The sequence below is a fragment of the Lipotes vexillifer genome, unplaced genomic scaffold (assembly GCF_000442215.2).
Source record: "Lipotes vexillifer unplaced genomic scaffold, Lipotes_vexillifer_v1.1 scaffold233, whole genome shotgun sequence".
NCBI lineage: Eukaryota > Metazoa > Chordata > Mammalia > Artiodactyla > Lipotidae > Lipotes > Lipotes vexillifer.
Window position 1 is genome coordinate 15,324 of NW_006790915.1, and position 20,556 is coordinate 35,879.

Below are 20,556 nucleotides of genomic sequence, written 5' to 3' on the forward strand. Positions count from 1 at the left end.
GAGACTGCGCAGACAGACGCTAGAGTAAAATGGAGGATGTGGCGCGCGACTGCGACAGAGGAAGGTTCTTCTCTTTTGTAAAGCGCCGCCAGACTCCCGGCCCAAGAACCAGCCGGGATTTCAGAGCCCACGCCCAGGCCCCACGGCGCAGCCGCCCGCCCGCGTCTCTCGCCACCCGACCCGAAACCAGCCTTTTCTCGCCTCTCCTCCCCGCCCTTCTCCCAGCCAATCCTAGGCCCGGCATGCACCGCGCTGACCTTTCCCTTCCAGCTTTCCCCCACCTTTGGGCGCCTCCAAATGACAAGCGGCGCGGAGCATTGTGGTCCCGTGCGCGAGAGCGAGGCCCGGGCCGGAAAAAGAAAGCAAAAGACTAGGGCGAGCAGGTAGGGCGGCCCCCGCGCACGCGCACGGGCGGCGGCGGCGGTGAAAAAGGGTGGTGCGTGGTCTACGGCGAGCGGAGTGGGGCGGGGTCGCGCGGCCTTGGCTGTGAGGGAGCGGGCGGAGGAGGAAGTGTCATGGCGTCCGGCCGTGGAGCTTCTTCTCGCTGGTTCTTTACTCGGGAACAGCTGGAGAACACGCCGAGCCGCCGCTGCGGAGTGGAGGCGGATAAAGAGCTCTCGTACCGCCAGCAGGCGGCCAACCTCATCCAGGACATGGGACAACGTCTCAATGTGTATCCTTTCCTATTTTTGGCCCTGCGCCTCTCACGCCCTGTTCCCCTCACTACTCGCCGAGTCGCCGGGCCTGCTGCCCCGCGAACATGGCGCCGCCGCCTCGGTCTTTCCTGGGCCTCGGCCGCGCCGTAAGGGAAGACAGGCTAGGGTTCTGGAGGCTCCGAGCGGCCGGCGGCGGAGGAGGGGAGGAGAAAGGGAGTCCGGTGAATGCGGGCCGGGAGGCTGCGTTGTGTAATCTGTTTGGGGCCGCGCGTGGTGACGGCGGGGGATGGGAGGAGTGCCGCCCGGGCGAGAGGGAAATCTTAGGGATTATCGCAGAAAAGAGGCGGCTGTTTCTACTTCTAGTCCGAGAAGGGGTTGAGAGCTAGGAGGGAGATGCTGAAAGGCGTAAGTGTTCTCTGCAGCCTTTCCCCAATCTCCTCGCCGGTTTGATGGCGGTTCTCTTGTACCTTGGGAGCGCACGGGACGTCTTTATGTTCCTGGCATGGTTTTGCATGGGTGCGCGCGCGCGTGTTTAAACTGTTTGGTTTGGGGTATAGTCGTAGCCATTGATAAATGCTTCCTGGGCTCGCTTAATAGCAGTATTGGAGCGGAATGCTCGGCGTATGTTATTATTCCGGCTATTTATTCGGTGGGGAGTCTTTTCGATCCTGCAGCCCCCACGCCATCATCCTGTGGGTATTTAGTTTCTTATTATTACAGTTTGGAGATTGGTTTTGAGTGAACGGGGGCCTTGGAAAAGAACCGTAGATCGGGAATTTTCTTTCAAAATAGTTTTGGAAAAGAGATGTTGTTTTTCTCCGATATTTCCTAAATGTTAACGTTCCAGCTCTCAGCTTACAATAAACACTGCGATTGTTTATATGCACAGGTTTTACATGCACCATTCTTTCACCAAATTCAATAGAAATGTAAGTATTGTTTTATTATTCTGTTTTTGAAACAACCAAATTTTAAGATATCGATACGCAGAAAAAAGTTGGTCGTGGATTTTACTATTGTATTTAATGTTCTAAGTTAACAGTGAAGGTGAATCGCGTGATAAACATTTTGCTTCACATGTGGGGTTTCTGGTTGCTTGGTTGGTTTTTTAATTTGTGTTGACAAGCTGCCAGGCGCTGTGTCAGGCTCTGCCAGGTCTTTTGAGCTAAGAGATAAATCAGAAGCATTTCTCTTCTCAAAGAGTATTTATTACATTGGTATTCATTTAAATTTTACACTCAACATTTGAACAATTTATAGGTACAATGTAATTGTAGAAAACCCAGTCATTCTGTTGTACATCTTAATTGTATTGGACTCATATTGCTTCAAATACTGTGAATTGGGCTTAGTTTAATTGTAACATTGTTTTCAAATGACCCTTTGAAAGAGTTAAATGTTTAGCAGAAATATTTCATTTGCTAACACAATTTAAGTTGTAAAACGTTCTTGTTTATCACATTTTAGCGTTAGTTGTCTACTTAAATTTTTGGTGGTTTGAATGGTGTCTTGTTTCAGAAACACTATGTCAGAGGTGTGTCTTTGTATGTACAATTAGTTTGAAGTAAATCTTACCTTCCAATACTAAAGTACTGATTTGGAACATATTCTGTAAATTTTGACAAACTGAGTAGTGGCGTTTAGTTGAAATTTTCATTTTAAGTTATGAAAACGGCACTTCGGTGTCTGTTCTTTTCGGAGAAACACGAATACTGTGTTATACCTGTTATCAAAGAAAATTGCATATTGTTTAGAAATATTTAGCTCTGCCTTATTTCTCACCATATTTTTTGCTCACAGCTATTTATAGAATGCTATTCTGAAAGGAGGGTGGAAAAGTTGACCCTGGAAGACTTTATGCAATTTGTGGATTGTCATTAGGACCTTTTAAGAAAACAGTCTTTGAAAAGGTCCTTTTTTTTAGTTGGAAGGAAAAGCCTCATAGTTTAGATTGATTCCTATTTTAATCTCTTCTGATCATAAATCTGATTTGGTTTATCAGATTGGCATATAGGTTTATATTAAACAGTATACATTTTGGTCTCTTGCAGTTTCCACTGCTTCTACTTTTCATCTTTTAAATCTGTTTGATTCTTGCTCTTTATATTTTTCCAGTTATTTCTTGTACACAGAACTTAGGTCAGTGATAGTGTTATGGAAGAGAGAGGGAGCCTTTTTGGTATAACATTTAGATTGAGAGAAATACATTTTTATTTAAATTGTCTCCTAAGGCAGTAGTGAACTGATGAATACTAATGTAAGTGTGGCTTCCCTTAAGTAGCCCTGGAATATGCTGGTAGGAATCACAAATCAAAATAGTTCTGGAAATTCTTTTTAGTTTTTTTTTTTTTTTTTTTTTTTTTTTTGCGGTACGCAGGCCTCTCACTGTTGTGGCCTCTCCCGTTGCGGAGCACAGGCTCAGCGGCCATGGCTCACGGGCCCAGCTGCTCCACGGCATGTGGGATCTTCCCGGACGGGGGCACGAACCCGTGTCCCCTGCATTGGCAGGCGGACTCTCAACCACTGCGCCACCAGGGAAGCCCTGGAAATTCTTGATGTGGCTACAGATGTCCTATTTGCTTACTTTTCTACTTCAGTAATGATTTCACCACAAGACTACACTTCTCTTTTTGAACCCTCCGTCTTTCATAATTTGTCTCTATGGCCTGGTTGGTGTGCTTTAAAGCAAAACCTTACTTAACAGCCAAAATTCACAGCTGTAACTTTTAAGTTGACTGGTGAAGCCCAGGTCACTTGCATTGTAACTCTTATTATTTTATTTAAATGCCATCATTTAATAAGAAAGCCAGAGTATTCATTTTTATTACCCTATTTTCTGTCTTCTGTGTGTATAAAGGCAAACTTCAGTGTTTTACATTGAGTCATTATTAGAATAATTGAAATCTGATGCTAATTTCTGTTTTGAGAAATAAATTGCACCCTTCATATCTAACCATTGTCTTTTTTACCTTTGCTATTTTATCAAAAGTGGTTTTAATATTTATTTGTGTTGGTACACTTGCATCAATTGCACAGCCTCACTCTTTTATCTTTTTTTTTTTTTCCTATTCTTTTAGGGTGAAGGGGGTGGTCTCAAATTGAATGTGAGTCACTTTCAAATTCATACTCCCTGACATCACTGGGAAAATTTTTCTTACAAGGTTATAATGGAATGTCATGGTAGACTTTAAAAAAGCATGAGTCTCCACCACTAAGTAAATTGAACACCATTCGGTAAATTAAACCATAACAAGCTTCAATTTAAAGATGCTAGTAACAACATATATCTAGTTTTATAATAAATATGCATTCATTATGTTAAAATATTTAAAAATATTTATGTGGCTTTATTTTTTCACATTAACAAATTTAAAAGTAAAAAAGTCCCCTAAAGGTCAAGTTGGTCTTGTTTTAAAAGTTAGTGTCAACAGAGCTGTCTTTTATCATTGTTACTTTCTCTTTTTAGAAGGTTGGATGGCTACCAGCAGGAAATGACTTTTATATATAACCTAATTAGATAATTCTATCCTTTGCTCACTGGATGCAGTGAGGTTTATGTAATTGAGATTAGTAATTGAAGAATGGCCTTGCTGGATCAAGCTCAAGATAAATCTAATGAAGTATATAAAAAAGCCCTGGAACCAGCAGTGCCTCCACAAAGTATGTACTGTGGGAGAGCATCCTCCCCAGTGTCAGTCATAGTATAGATAATTGACCCAGCTTTTCCTAGAAACTCTGTTCATTAGTTTGGTTAGTCAAGTTTATGATGCATTTGTTTCTTATATTAATTCCAAGTCTTTTGAGTTCTCTTAAAATGAGGTTGTAAAGAACACACTCTTAGTATTTTTGTTGGTCATGGTCTAGTCTCATATCTCTCCAATTCATGTGATCATTTTAATCTTCCCTTTAGTTCTGTTGCCTCTTTTTTGAGCTGCAGCAATTGAAACATTATAGTATGCCAAATTTAAATGTAGCTTTGTTTAAGGTCTCAAGAGTACACAGTAAGTTAAGGGCAGTATTCAGAACTAATGATTTTTGACTATGATGACATCTAAGAATGCACCATCTATGTCATATCTGAGTTTCACTTAATACATCTAAGATTAGTCAGCTGATACGCATGAAGGAACTTGTATTTGCTTGTGCTAAAATTTGATTACCACTTTTTGCTTGCAGTCTTAATCTTTCTCAGTTGACTTGGTTCTTGACTAGTAGATACCATTTGAAAATTTAAAGATTTTCTTTTTGCATTCCTTTCTTCCCCTGTAAAGACTTAAGTGATTTAAAGGAAAGCCATTCTTTTCTCTCTCTAGAAAAGTGCCCACAATCCCTGTTCTTTGTCCGATAATAAAGCATTCTCCCATTCTAATTTTTATTAATAGTCTTTGCATAGAAATTTATTCAAGATTTTTTAATGGTAGATTTCATTCAGTTTACACCAACTGTTGCTTATTTATACTCAAATTGCTCATAAAATTGTCAAACAATTGCCACTTGTGAAAGAATAACATTTTGGGCAATTCGGTTAGTTAAGGATTTTGTTTAAATTTGTATTGTGAAAGCCCTAAATTTCTCTCAAACATAGGAATCTAGATAAAGTTAAATGTAACCTCCCTGCCCCAAAAGGACAGGGGGGTTTTGTTTCCTTTTTTTTTGGCTATACTCACCAGTACCTCACATAAAGTTGATATTTGGCAATAGTTTGTCAATAGAATGTATCAAATCTTGTTGCTCACAGGTCTGTTGAGTGAATTCTTCTACATTTTCCTCTATATTCATCCTCCCCACATAGACACATTTTAAATGTTTTATTATTGAAAACTAACAGACACATGGTAAATGAAAACAGTAGAAAAAGGGTTATGATAAACCTCCCTCCCATCCAGGTATCTAAGCCCCCTGCCCTACAGCATTTGCTGTGCACAGTTTCTGTGTGCCCTTTCAGAAATAGTTTTTGCTTGTGCAAGCATATATGTGTGTATTTTTTTCAGCACAGAAAAGGGTTTTTGTCTGTTTTTTCCCACAATTCTTAGATCCAACACACAACAGCAATATGAGAACAGACAGAATTGGACTGGTCCTAGTTGAGGTTAGATGTGGCTGTTTCTGGAGAAGTAATTTTTAATATGGCACCAGAAAAGGATAGTGTAGATTGACCCAGTGTAACTCAACCAGAGGCAGCTTTGCCCACCGAGGGACATTTTATAATGTTTAGAGACATTTTTGGTTGTCACAGATGGGAAAGGGGTACTACTGGCATCTGGTGGATAGAAGCCGGGGATGCTGCTAAACATCCTACGATGCATAGGATATTCCTGCAAAACCAAAAGTTACCTGGTACAAAATGTCAGTAGTGCTGAGGTTGAAAAAACCATGGGTAAACCTAAAGAGTTAAGAAGTGAGACTAAAAGCTATGTCATTGTCACTAGATTAATTTTGAGTGTTTGGTGAATTTTATCTGTTCTAGTAAAAAATAGCCTATTCATCTGTAATTCTTCAAGGACCATAAGAACAAAGATCACATTTGTAATCTTCTAATTGGGGGCTTTAGGGAAACTTTTTGGTATTTCTAAAGTTTAAATTTAGCTTGTTAATAAATGTTGCTTTTCTGTTAAGTACTAATATGTTTTTTTTTAGCCTCTTATTTGAGTTTGTTATGAATCTTACCATATTAGAAGATATTTTAGTAGTTTGGCTTCTAATTTTGTTTATGGTGGGGTTTTTTTTGTTTTGTTTGTTTGTTTGTTTCGTTTTTGCGGTACGCGGGCCTCTCACTGCTGTGGCCTCTCCCGTTGCGGAGCACAGGCTCCGGACGCGCAGGCTTAGCGGCCATTGCTCACGGGCCCAGCCGCTCTGTGGCTTGTGGGATCTTCCCGGACCGGGGCACGAACCCATGTCCCCTGCATCGGCAGGTGGATTCTCAACCACTGCGCCACCAGGGAAGCCCTATGGTGGGTTTTGACATAAATTCTTTTGTTACTCAAATCTACCAGCCTTTAATTTTGCTTTATTTCATTACCTTTATGTTTATCTGGAGATAAATGTCTACCTATATTTACTTATTGATTTCATGGGAAGAGATTCTTGGGTTTTGGCGTTTGTTTTTCCTTGTTAGGTTTATTTTGGTATGTGGTTCCTAAACATTTACTTAAGGTGGATATTCTCTTTCTTACCCCAGATAAGGAAGAAAAGAATCATAAAGGTTAAACACTTTGTCTGAAGTCACACAGCAGCTGAGTGACAAAAGCTAAAAATCGCACCCAGATCTAGACTCCATTGTTCATGCAGTTATCAGTATTTCTGCCTCAAGTATCTGTTACTAGGAATCTTTTCATAGCCCTGAAATTTTTCACTAAAAGCAGTTGATGTGTAAAGCTTTTGTGATGTGCCAGTTGTGATTCACCAACGCTCGGCATGAGAATTATCAGGATGCTCCTCTAAAATATACTTTAGTGGGCTGTACCTTAGACCTATGTAATCAGAATATTTGTGGTGGGACCTGGGATCCTCTACCTTAACAAGCGTCCCAGGTGATACTGATGCCTGCTAAAGTTGAAGACTGTTCATTTAAATTTTGATGTTTCCCCTGTGTCTCATAATCTATTATACAGTCAGCCCTCCATGTCTGTGGGTTCTGCATCTGTGGATTCAACCAACTGCAGATCAAAAATATTTGGGAAAAAATTCATTTACAAAAAGCAAAACTTGTATTTACCCCACACCAGCAACTATTTACATAGCATTTGCATTGTATTAGGTATTATAAGTAATCTAGAGATGACTTAAAGTGTAAGGAAGGATGTGCGTAGGATATATACCATTACTATGCCATTTTATATGAGACTTGAGTATCCATGGATTTCGGTAAATGTGGAGGGGTCCTAAAACCAATCCCCCGCCTGTGGCTACTGAGAGATGACTGTACACTGGCCGTTTTGTAGAAGTGAAATCAGCATGTTTCATTCTTTTATCTACTAAAGTAAAATGTCTTTGAAATCTGAGTGGTTGTTTATATTATAGCTCACTTATGCTTCTGCTTTTTAATTTAATAAAGCAATTAGTCGAAGAATAATCTTATGTTCAAAATCCATTAATGCTACTGGGAAATACTGTAGGACTGTCCAGTAGAACTTTCTGCGATGATGGACGTATTCTGTATCTTTTATATTCAAAATGATATGTACTGACCAAATACGTTTCCTGGATTGTAAATTTGAGATTATTAGACTAGGTGATTTCTAAATTCCTTTTCAACTATAAATTGTGTGGATGAAAATTTATTAAGATCCCATTCTGTAGGGCTTCCCTGATGGCACAGTGGTTAAGAATCTGCCTGCCCATGCAGGGGACATGGGTTCGAGCCCTGGTCTGGGAAGATACCACGTGCTGGAGAGCAGCTAAGCCCGTGCGCCATAACTACTGAGCCTGCACTCTATAGCCTGCGAGTCACAACTCCTGAGCCCACATGCCACAACAACTGAAGCCCATGCACCTAGAGCCCATGCTCTGTAACAAGAGAAGCCACTGCAGTGAGAAGCCCATGCACTGCAACGAAGAGTAGCCCCCACTCGCTGCAACTCGAGAAAGCCCGTGCGCGGCAACAAAGACCCAACACAGCCAAAAATAAAGAAATAAAATAAATTTATTTTTTTAAAAAATCCAACTATGTAATAGGCATTTTACTTATGGCAGCTGAAGTATTGTCCTCCTGAGGAAACAGATGCAATTACTAAGTTACTTGTCCAGAAATTAGCTGTTATGTGATTGGCATTTTGAACCTAGATACCTAGCCTAATCTCATGCTGCAGTTCTTGCTTGTGTCTAATATGTTTAAGAAATGTTCCTAATGTGTTTCAGAAATAGGGCACACTAAATATTGATGCCAGTGATTTCTAAGGAGGAGATGAGTATACAAGTGAATAATGAAAATACTGTCAGATTTTGATTTGCATTTCTCATTGGGCGAAATCCAGTGAAGTCCTCTTTTGAGTTAGGCCCCAATTCCTCCTTCAGCCATACATCAGTCTTAGGATTTACGCATTGTGCATCCCTATTTTTCCATGTGGTGCTTTCCCTTCACTTTTCATGTGATTCTGACCTGTCAGGTTGTGAGACTGAGCTGAAGTTACAACTCTTCATAAACCATTCCCCAGATAACTCCACTCTTTCACTTCTGTTTGATTCTCTGACCTTATCCTTTGGGTCCTGTTCACCTCCTATTCTATTTCATCTATTTGGTATTCTTTAGTGCTGTAGTGTAACTGTGCGTATATGAAATGAAGTGGGTTTTTTTGTGTTTTTGTGTTTTTTGTTTCGTTGGTTGGTTGAGTTTTTTTGACCATGCTACGCGGCATGCAAGATCTTAGTTCCCCAACCAGGGATCGAACCCGTGCCCCCCAACAGTGGAAGCGTGGAGGAAGTGGGGTTTTTTAATTGTTATAAAATGAAACACAAACATGTAAAACCACTAAATATATAGCATAGTGAATTATTAGTTAAACAGCTTTATAACTACCACTCAAATCAAACAAGGGAAGTTTGCTAACTACCCCAGAAGTGCCTTCATGTGCTCCATCCCAATGTCAACCCTTTCCTTCCCTCCACAAAGGGATAGAAAAACTGTCCTATCCTTTCCCATTATTAAAGATTTGATAGGTTTCTTAAATCTCTCAAGGTACAGGTTTCGCCTCTATCCCTTTCTTTTACTTAAATTTTATCTGTTGAAGGACCTAGGACATTATACCTGTAGAGTTTCCACCTGTCTGGGTTTTGCTAACTGTATGTTCATGGTGCAGTTTATTATGTTCCTTTGTTGCTGTATTCCCTGCAAATTGCCAGTTGGATCCAGAAATTTGATCAGACTTATGTTAGATCCCTTTGGCAGGACTACAGGTAATGTTATATTCTTTAATCAGCAGGCACCTAATGTCTGGTTGTCTTTTTGTGGTGTTAGCAGCTGTCAATATTCAATGCCTAGATCCTTTTATTCATTGTGATACTTTAATTCTGTCCTTTCTTCTTCATTTATTAATTGGAATATTTGTATAGTGAAATGTTGTGATTCATCACTATTTGGACATCCGGTGGTACAAGTTCATATAGGAAAGGCAGAATAAGTAGTTGATTCTTGCCCTATGTTTACCACCTTTGTTGAGAGAAAATTTACATACCATATATTTCATCCTTTGAAAGTGTACAATTCAGTGGTTTTTGCGTACGTTCACAAAGTTGTACATCAATTTTAGAAATCTGTATCACCCCAAGAAGAAATCCCCCATCCTTTAGCCATCTCTTCCCATTCTTCCAACCAGCCTATTCTGGACATTCCCTATAAATGGAATCATTCAATGTGTGGTCCTTTGTGACTGACCTCTTTCACTTAGTACATAATGTTTTCGAGGTTCATTTGTGTTGTAGCATGTATCAGTACTTCATTTATTTTTCTTGCTGAACTACCATTATACCATATTTTGTATATACATTTATCAGTTAGTGGACATTTGGGTTGTTTCTACTTTTTGGCTGTTATATTGCTACTGTGAACATTTATGTATGTTTTTATGTAGATACATGTTTTGATTTCTCTTGAATATATACCCAGGAGTAGAATTGCTGGACCATCTAGTAACTCTGTCTGTACCCATATAGTCTGGGATAGTTTCCTCAGTATCTGTTATAGCAAGATATTCCAGGTTCATCCTGTATGTTTTATAGCCACAGCTGAAATGGCCATTTCTTTAAGAAACCCTGCTTTTTCTTTTAGTAGGAAGTGGTATTACAAGATATCAACCTGGACCCTGGAGATACTCATTGTTGCTATGTTTGTCTTGTTTTTAGGCATCTTCAATGAACAGAGCAAGGAAATACATAGTACAGTAAATAAATACAGTAAATACATAGTACAGTAAACAAAAGTACGGTAAATATGTATTCGCTATATACATCAACATATTGTTATTCATTTAACAGTAAATATATGAACTATACAAAATATAGGTAGACTTGTTTTATATATATATATACATTTTAAATACATATATTTAAGATATCTTAGGAATTCATTCTGATTCAAGCAACAGTAGCATTTTTTACTTCTTTTTTTATTCTTTTCTTTAACCTCTTTTGTATTACATCTCTGTGACCTTTCTTTCACACCAAAAATCTTAGTTTTGAAGGATGTGGGAATGATAGAATTTAAATATCCCAATATCACTTGTTAATCCCACATTACACAAACATGTCTCAGAATTACAGTACAACCACCACCAGTGTAATTACTGAGAACAGTTAAATGTTTTTGTTTGCTTTCCCCTCACCCCTGGTTTTTAAAAGTTGTATCTACATTATCATAAATAGCCATTACAAAACTCTCCCTTTTAATCTTCATTCAAGCTTAGTTCTGCAAGTAACTTTATTTGTATTCTTCACTACCAGTGCGTATGTTGAAGTCTCTGTAGTCATTTTGTTTATTTAAAGTTATCTTGAAGATCATGGAAACAATATTGTCTGAATCCTTGGATGTTGATAATTGTTCGTGCCCTTTATATCCAAGGTCAGTTTTGCTGGATATAAAATTTTTGGCTTGTGCTTTCTTTTCTTAAGTATCTTAAATATGTAACAATTGCTTTTTTCTTTTTTCCTGGTGTAAAGCATTGCTGGCAGTTTGGGTGGTGATCTAACTTTCTTATATTTATTTTTGCCTAAGTGGTCAAAGGATTTTTTTTCCTTAAAAATCTAGGTGGTTCTGGGTTGATATGCTCAGGTGTGTGATGTGCTCTTTGAATGTGTGATTTCATATCTTTTTTACTTAGGTTTTGTGTTGTGAATCTTTTTTTTTCTTTTCTTTTCAACATCTTTATTTTAGTATAATTGCTTTACAATGCTGTGTTAGTTTCTGCTGTATAACAGTGAATCAGCTATACATATACATACATCCACATATTTCCTCCCTCTTGCGTCTCCCTCCCACCCTCCCTATCCCACCCCTCTAGGTGGACACAAAGCACCTAGCTGATTTCCCTGTGCTATGCGGCTGATTCCCACTAGCTATCTACTTTACATTTGGTAGTGTATATATGTCCATGCCACTCTCTCACTTCATCCCAGCTTACCCTTCCCCCTCCCCGTGTCAAGTCCATTCTCTACGTCTGCATCTTTATTCCTGTCCTGCCCCTATGTTCTTCAGAACCATTTTTTGGGGGGGGGGGATTCCATATATATGTGTTAGCATATGGTATTTGTTTTTCTCTTTCTGACTTACTTCACTCTGTATGAAAGACTCCGGGTACATCCACATCACTACAGGTAACTCAGTTCCGTTTCTGTCTATGGCTCAGTAATATTCCATTGCATATATATATATGCCACATCTTCTTTATCCACTCATCTGTCCGTGGACACATAGGTTGCTTCCATGTCCTGGCTATTGTAAATAGAGCTGCAATGAACATTGTGGTACATGACTTTTTGAATTTTGGGTTTCTCAGGGTATATGCCCAGTAGTGGGATTGCTGGGTCGTATGGTAGTTCTAGTTTTTGTTTTCTAAGGAACCTCCATACTGTTTTCCATAGTGGCTGTATCAATTTACATTCCTACCAACAGTGCAGGAGGGTTCCCTGTTCTCCACACCGTCTCCAGCATTTATTGTTTGTAGATTTTTTTTTTTAAGATGTTGGGGGTACGAGTTTATTAATTAATTTATTTATTTTTGCTGTGTTGGGTCTTCGTTTCTGTGCGAGGGCTTTCTCTAGTTGTGGCAAGCGGGGGCCACTCTTCATCACGGTGTGCGGGCCTCTCGTTGTGGAATACAGGCTCCAGACGCGCAGGCTCAGTAGTTGTGGCTCATGGGCCTAGTTGCTCCGCGGCATGTGGGTTCCTCCCAGACCAGGGCTCGAACCCGTGTCCCCTGCATTAGCAGGCAGATTCTCAACCACTGCGCCACAGGGAAGCCTGTGTTTGTAGATTTTTTGATGATGGACACTCTGACTGGTGTGAGGTGATACTTCACAGTAGTTCTGATTTGCATTTCTCTAATGATTAATGATGTTCAGCATCCTTTCATGTATTTGTTGGCAATCTGTATATCTTCTTTGGAGAAATGTTTGTTTAGGTCTTCTGCCCATTTTTGGATTGGGTTGTTTATTTTTTTGATATTAAGCTGCATGAGCTTTTTGTATATTTTGTCAGTAGCTTTGTTTGCAAATATTTTCTCCCATTCTGAGGGTTGTCTTTTCATCGTGTTTATCTTTTCCTTTGCTGGGCAAAATTTCAAAGGTTCATTAGCTCCCATTTGTTTATTTTTGTTTTTATTTCCATTTCTCTAGGAGGTGGGTCAAAAAGGATCTTGCTGTGATTTATGTCATAGAGTGTTCTGCCTATGTTTTCCTCTAAGAGTTTGATAGTTTCTGGCCTTACATTTAGGTCTTTAATCCATTTTGAGTTTATTTTTGTGTATGGTGTTAGGGAGTGTTCTAATTTTTTTCCTTTACATGTAGCTGTCCACTTTTCCCAGCACCACTTACTGAAGAGGCTGTCTTTTCTCCATTGTATACTCTTGCCTCCTTTATCAAAGATAAGATGACCATATGTGTGTGGGTTTATCTCTGGGCTTTCTATCCTGTTCCATTGATGTATATTTCTGTTTTTGTGCCAGTACCATACTTTCTTGATTACTGTAGCTTTGTAGTATAGTCTGAAGTCAGGGAGCCTGATTCCTCGAGCTCCGTTTTTCTTTCTCAGGGTTGCTTTGGCTATTCGGAGTCTTTTGTGTTTCCATATAAATTGTGAAGTTTTTTGTTCTAGTGCTGTGAAAAATGCCACTGGTAGTTTGATAGGGATTGCACTGAATCTGTAGATTGCCTTGAGTAGTATGGTCTTTTTAACAATGTTAATTCTTCCAATCCATGAACACAATACATCTCTCCATCTGTTTGTGTCATCTTTAATTTCCTTCATAAGTGTCTTATAGTTTTCTGCATACAGGTCTTTTGTCTCCTTAAGTAGGTTTATTCCTAGGTATTTTATTTTTTTTGTTGCAGTGGTAAATGGGAGTGTTTCCTTAATTTCTCTTTCAGATTTTTCATCATTAATGTATAGGAATGCAAAAGATTTCTGTGCTTTAATTTTGTATCCTGCTACTTTACAAATTCATTGATTAGCTCTAGTAGTTTTCTGGTAGTATTTTTAGGATTCTCTATGTATAGTATCACGCCATCTGCAAACAGTGATGGTTTTACTTCTTCTTTTCCAATTTGTATTTGTTTTATTTCTTTTTCTTCTCTCATTGCTATGGCTAAGACTTCCAAAATAATGTTGAATAATAGTGGTGAGAGTGGGCAATCTTATCTTGTTCTTGATCTTAGTGGAAATGCTTTCTGTTTTTCACCATTGAGAACGATGTTGGCTGTGGGTTTGTCATATATGGCCTTTATTATGTTGAGGTAAGTTCCCTCTACGCCTACTTTCTGGAGGGTTTTTAATCATACCTGGGTGTTGAATTTTGTCGAAAGCTTTTTCTGCATCGATTGAGATGATCATATGGTTTTTCTCCTTCAGTTTGTTAATATGGTGTATCACATTGATTGATTTGTGTATACTGAAAATATTGAAGAATCCTTGCATTCCTGGGATAAATCCCACTTGATCATGGTGTATCATCCTGTTAATGTGTTGGATTCTGTTTGCTAGTGTTTTGTTGAGGATTTTTGCATCTGTGTTCATCAGTGATACTGGCCTGTAGTTTTCTTTCTTTGTGACATCTTTGGTTTTGGTATCAGGGTGATGGTGGCCTTGTAGAATGAGTTTGGGAGTATTCCTCCCTCCGGTATGTTTTGGAAGAGTTTAAGAAGGATAGGTGTTAGCTCTTCACTAAATGTTTGAATTCACCTGTGAAGCCATCTGGTCCTGGGCTTTTGTTTGTTGGAAGATTTTTAATCATACTTTCAATTTCAGTGCTTGCGATTGGTCTGTTTATACTTTCTGTTTCTTCCTGGTTCAGTCTCAAGGTTGTGCTTTTCTAAGAATGTCCATTTCTTCCAGGTTGTCCCTTGTATTGGTATAGAGTTGCTTGTAGTAATCTCTCATGATCCTTTGTATTTCTGCAGTGTCAGTTGTTACTTCTCCTTTTTCATTTCTAATTGTGTTGATTTGAGTCTTCCTTTTTTTCTTGGTGAGTCTGGCTAATGGTTTATTAATTTTATCTTCTCAAAGTACCAGCTTTTAATTTTACTGATCTTTGCTATCATTTCCTTCATTTCTTTTTCATTTATTTCTGATCTGATCTTTATGATTTCTTTCCTTCTGTTAACTTTGGTGGTTTTTTGTTCTTCTTTCTCTAATTGCTTTAGGTGTAAGGTTAGGTTGTTTATTTGAGATGTTTCTTGTTTCTCAAGGTAGGACTGTATTGCTATAAACTTCCCTCTTAGAACTGCTTTTGGTGCATCCCATAGGTTTTGGGTCATCGTGTTTTCATTGTCATTTGTTTCTAGGTATTTTTTAATTTCCTCTTTGATTTCTTCAGTGATCTCTTGGTTAAGCAATGTATTGTTTAGCCTCCATGTATTTGTATTTTTTACAGATTTTTTCCTGTAATTGATATGTAGTCTCATAGCATTGTGGTTGGAAAAGATACTTGACATGATTTCAGTTTTCTTACATTTACCAAGGCTTGATTTGTGACCCAAGATATGATCTATCCTGGACAATGTTCCATGAGCACTTGAGAAGAAAGTGTAATCTGCTGGTTTTGGATGGAATGTCCTATAAATATCAATTAAGTCCATCTTGTTTAACGTATCATTTAAAGCTTGTGTTTCCTTATTTATTTTCATTTTGGATGATCTGTCCATTGGTGAAAGTGGGGTGTTAAAGTCCCCTACTATGATTGTGTTACTGTCGATTTCCCCTTTTATGTCTGTTAGCATTTGCCTTATGTATTGAGGTGCTCCTATGCTGGGTGCATAAATATTTACAGTTGTTATATCTTCTTGGATTGATCCCTTGATCATTATGTAGTGTCTTTATTTGTCTCTTCTGATAGTCTTTATTTTAAAGTCTGTTTTGTCTGATATGAGAATTGCTACTCCAGCTTTCTTTTGATTTCCATTTGCATGGAATATCTTTTTCCATCCCCTCACTTTCAGTCTGTATGTGTCTCTAGGTCTGAAGTGGGTCTCTTGTAGACAGCATATATACAGGTGTTGTTTTTGTATCCATTCAGCCAGTCTGTGTCTTTTGGTTGGAGCATTTAATCCACTTATATTTAAGGTAGTTATTGATATGTATGTTCCTATTACCATTCTCTTAATTGTTTTGGGTTTGTTATTGTAAGTCTTTTCCTCCTCTTGTGTTTCCTGCTTAGAGAAGTTCCTTTAGCATTTGTTTTAGAGCTGGTTTGGTGGTGCAGAATTCTCTTAGCTTTTGCTTATCTGTAAAGGTTTTAGTTTCTCCGTCCAATCTGAATGAGATCCTTGCTGGATAGAGTAATCTGGTTGTAGGTTTTTCCCTTTCATCACTTTAAATATGTCCTGCCACTCCCTTGTGGCTTGCAGAGTTTCTGCTGAAAGATCAGCTGTTAACCTTCTGGGGATTCCCTTGTATGTTATTTTTCCCTCGCTGCTTTTAATATTTTTTCTTTGTATTTAATTTTTGACAGTTTGATTAATATGTGTCTTGGCATATTTCTCCTTGGATTTATCCTTGTATGGGACTCTCTGTGCTTCCTGGACTTAATTGACTATTTCCTTTCCCATCTTAGGGAAGTTTTCAACTATAATCTCTTCAAATATTTTTTCAGTCCCTTTTTTTTTCTCTTCTTCTTCTGGGATCCCTGTAATTTGAATGTTGTCATGTTTAATGTTGTCCCAGAGGTCTCTGAGATTGTCCTCAGTTCTTTTCATTCTTTTTTCTTTATTCTGCTTTGCAGTAGTTATTTCCACTATTTTATCTTCCAGGTCATGTATCTGTTCTTCTCCCTCAGTTATTCTGCTATTAATTCCTTCTAGAGAATTTTAAACTTCATTTATTGTGTTGTTCATCGCTGTTGGTTTGCTCTTTAGTTCTTCTAGGTCCTTATTAAATGTTTCTTGTATTTTCTTCCTTCTATTTCCAAGATTTTGGATCATCTTTACTATTATTATTCTGAATTCTTTTTCAGGTAGACTGCCTATTTCCTCTTCATTTGTTAGGTCTGGTGGGTTTTCACCCTGCTCTTTCATCTGCTGTGTGTCTCTCTGTCTTCTCATTTTGCCTAACTTACTGTGTTTGGGGTCTCCATTTCACAGGCTGTAGGTTCGTAGTTTCCATTGTTTTTGGTGTCTCCTCCCAGTGGCTAAGGTTGGTTCAGTGGGTTGTGTAGGCTTCCTGGTGGAGGGGACTAGTGCCTGTGTTCTGGTGGATGAGGCTGGATCTTGTCTTTCTGATGGGCAGGACAGCATCTGGTGGTGTGTTTTGGGGTGTCTGTGACCTTATTATGATTTTAGGCAGCCTCTCTGCTAATGGGTGTGTTCGTGTTCCTGTGTTGCTAGTTGTTTGGCATAGGGTGTCCAGAACTGTAGCTTGCTGGTTGTTGAGTTGAGCTGAGTCTTGGCGTTCAGATGGAGATCTGTGGGAGAGCTTTCGCAGTTTGATATTATGTAGGGTCGGGAGGTCTCTGGTGGACCAGTGTCCTGAACTCGCCTCTCCCACCTTAGAGACACAGGCCTGACACCCACCCAGAGCACCATGACCCTGTCAGCCATACAGCTCAGAAGAAAAGGGAGAAAAAAGAAAGAAAGAAAGAAAGAAAGAAAGGAAATAAAATAAAGGTATTAAAATTAATTATTAAAAATAATAAAAGTAATTTTAAAAAGAGAGAAGGAAAGAAGAGTGCAACCAAACCAAAAAAACAAATCTTCCAATGATAACAAGCGCTAAAAACTATACTAAAAACAAAAACAAAAAACAGACAGTCAGAACCCTAGGACGAATGGCAAAAGCAAAGCTATACAGACAGAAATCACACAAAGAAGCATACACATACAAAAAGAGAAAAAGGAAAAAATATATATATATAAAAAATAAAAAAAGGAAGAGAGCAACCAAATCAGTAAGCAAATCTACCAGTGATAATAAGCTCTAAATACTAAACTAAGATAAACATAAAACCAGAAATAAATTAGATGCAGAAAGCAAACCCCAAGTCTTTAGTTGCTCCCAAAGTCCACCACCTCAATTTTGGGATGATTTGTTGTCTATTTAGGCATTCCACAGATGCAGGAACATCAAGTTGATTGTGGAGATTTAATCTGCTGTTCATGAGGCTGCCTGGAGAAATTTCCCTTTCTCTTCGATGTTGCACAGCTCTTGGGGTTCAGCTTTGGGTTTGGACCCACCTCTGCGTGTAGGTTGCCTGAGGGCGTCTGTTCCCCACCCAGACAGGGCAAGGTTAAAGGATTGGCTGATTCAGGGGCTCTGGCTCACTCAGGCCCTGGGGTGGGGAGGGGTACGGATGCAGGGCGAGCCTGCAGCAGCAGAGGCCAGCAGGACGTTGCACCCGCCTTAGGCGCACTGTGTGTTCTCCCAGGGAAGTTGTCCCTGGATCACGGGACCCTGGCAGTGGCGGGCTGCACAGGCTCCCGGGAGGGGAGGTGTGGATAGTGACCTGTGCTCGCACACAGGCTTCTTGGTGACTGCAGCAGCAGCCTTGGGGTCTCATGCCCATCTCTGATGTCCATGCTGATAGCCACGGCTCGTGCCTATCTCTGGAGCTCGTTTAGGCAGTGCTCTGAATCCCCTCACCTCGCGCACCTGGAAACAGTGGTCTCTTGCTTCTTCGGCAGCTCCAGACTTTTTCCCGGACTCCCTCCCAGCTAGCTGTGGCGCACTAGCCCCCTTCAGGCTGTGTTCACGCAGCCAACCCCAGTCCTGTCCCTGGGATCTGACCTCTGAAGCCCGAGCCTCGGCTCCCAGCCCCCGCCCGCCCCGGCGGGTAAGCAGACAAGCCTCTTGGGCTGGTGAGTGCTGGTCGGCGCCGATCCTCTGTGCGGGAATCTCTCCGCTTTGCCCTCCGCACCCCTGTGGCTGCGCTCTTCTCCATGGCTCTGAAGCTCCCCCCCGCCCACCCCTCGTCTCTGCCAGTGAAGGGGCTTCCTAGTGTGTGGAAACTTTTCCTCCTTCACAGCTCCCTCCTGGGTGTGCAGGTCCCGTCCCTGTTCTTTTGTCTCTGTTTTTTCTTTTTTCTTTTGCCCTACCCAGGTACATGGGGAGTTTCTTGCCTTTTGGGAGGTCTGAGGTCTCCTGCCAGCGTTCAGTAGGTGTTCTGTAGCTTGCTCCATATGTAGATGTAGTTTTGATGTATTTGTGGGGAGGAAGGTGATCTCCATGTCTTACTCTTCCACCGTCTTGTAGGTGCAAATTCACCATCTGAATCATTTTTTTAATGTCTGTTAGTTTGGAGGTGTGTTGGTTTGTTAAATTTTTTGGTGTTTTTAATTGTGGTGAAATATAACATAAAATGTAACATTTAAACCATTTTTAAGTGTACAGTTCAGTGACATTAAGTACATTCACATTGTGTGCACCCATCTCCACCATCCATCCATATCCAGAACGTTTTATCTTCACAAACTGAAAGTCTATTTAGTAATCAAACTTCACATTTCTCCTTTCTCCCCACCCCCAGCAACCACCATTCTACTTTGCTATGAATTTCACTATTCTTGGTACCTCCTGTAAGTGGAATCTTAAAATATTTGAACTTTCATGTCTATCTCATTTCACTTTACCTGTTGTCTTCAAGATTCATGTTTGGTGTAGCATGTGTCAGAATTTCCTTTCTTTCTAAAGCTGAGTAATATTCCATTGTATATTTGTACTACAGTTGTTCATCCATTTTAATTTGTTAATGGACAGATGGATAGCTGCTATAAACATGAATATACAAATTGCTCAATTCCTTGCTTTCAGTATTTCAGGGTGTATACCCAGAAATGGATTTACTGGATCACATTGTAATTCTGGGTTTAAGTTTTTGAGGAACTGCCGTACTGTTTTCCATAGCAATAGCACCATCTCATATTCCAACTAGTAATGCACACAGATGCCAATTTCACATCCTCACCAACACTCTTTTTTGGTGTTTTTGGCTGCATTGGGTCTTTGTTGCTGCGCACAGGCTTTTCTCTGGTTGCAGAAAGTGGCTACTCTTCATTGCGGTAGCTTCTCTTGTTGCAGAGCACGGGCTCTGGGTGTGTGGGCTCTAGAGTGCAGGCTCGGTAGTTGTGGCGCACGGGCTTAGTTGCTCCGTAGCATGTGGGATCTTCCCGGACCAGGGCTCGAACTCGTGTCCCCTGCATTTGCAGGCGGATTCTTGACCACTGTGCCACCAGGGAAGCCCCACCAACACTTACTCTTTTCTGGTTTTCTGATAATAACCATCCTAACAGGTGTGAAGTGATATTTCATTGTAGTTTTGATTTGAGATTCTCTGATGACTACTGGTGTTGAGCATCTTTTCATGTGTTTATTGGTCATTTATCTTCTTTGGAGAAATGTCTACTCAAGTCCTTTGTCCATATTTTAGTTGGGTGTTTTGTTGTTAAGTTATGAGTTCTTCATATACTCTGGATATTGATCCCTTATCATATACATGATTTGCAAGTATTTTCTCCCATTCTGTAGGCCAACTTCATATATATGTGTGTAATATATATATGTGTATATATATATTTTATATATATATAATATATATTTCAGTGCACAAAAGGTTTTAATTTTGATGAAGTCCAAATTTTTTCTTTTGTTGCCTGTGCTTTCTTTTTTTTTCCCCCGCAGTACGTGGGCCTCTCACTGTTGTGGCCTCTCCCATTGCGGAGCACAGGCTCCGGACGCGCAGGCTCAGCGGCCATGGCTCACGGGCCCAGC

At 39.9% G+C, this 20,556-nt stretch overlaps 1 protein-coding gene across 1 annotated transcript in view; it reads left to right on the forward strand.

Moving 5' to 3' along the window:
- Positions 1-493: 493 nt before the first annotated feature.
- Positions 494-20,556, forward strand: part of CCNT2 (cyclin T2) — a 48,070-nt gene continuing 28,007 nt past the window's right edge. Inside the window, 2 exon segments of the mRNA XM_007472025.1 lie at positions 494-673; positions 1,504-1,585. Coding sequence (XP_007472087.1) covers positions 516-673; positions 1,504-1,585 — 240 coding nt within the window. The 5' untranslated portion in view covers positions 494-515.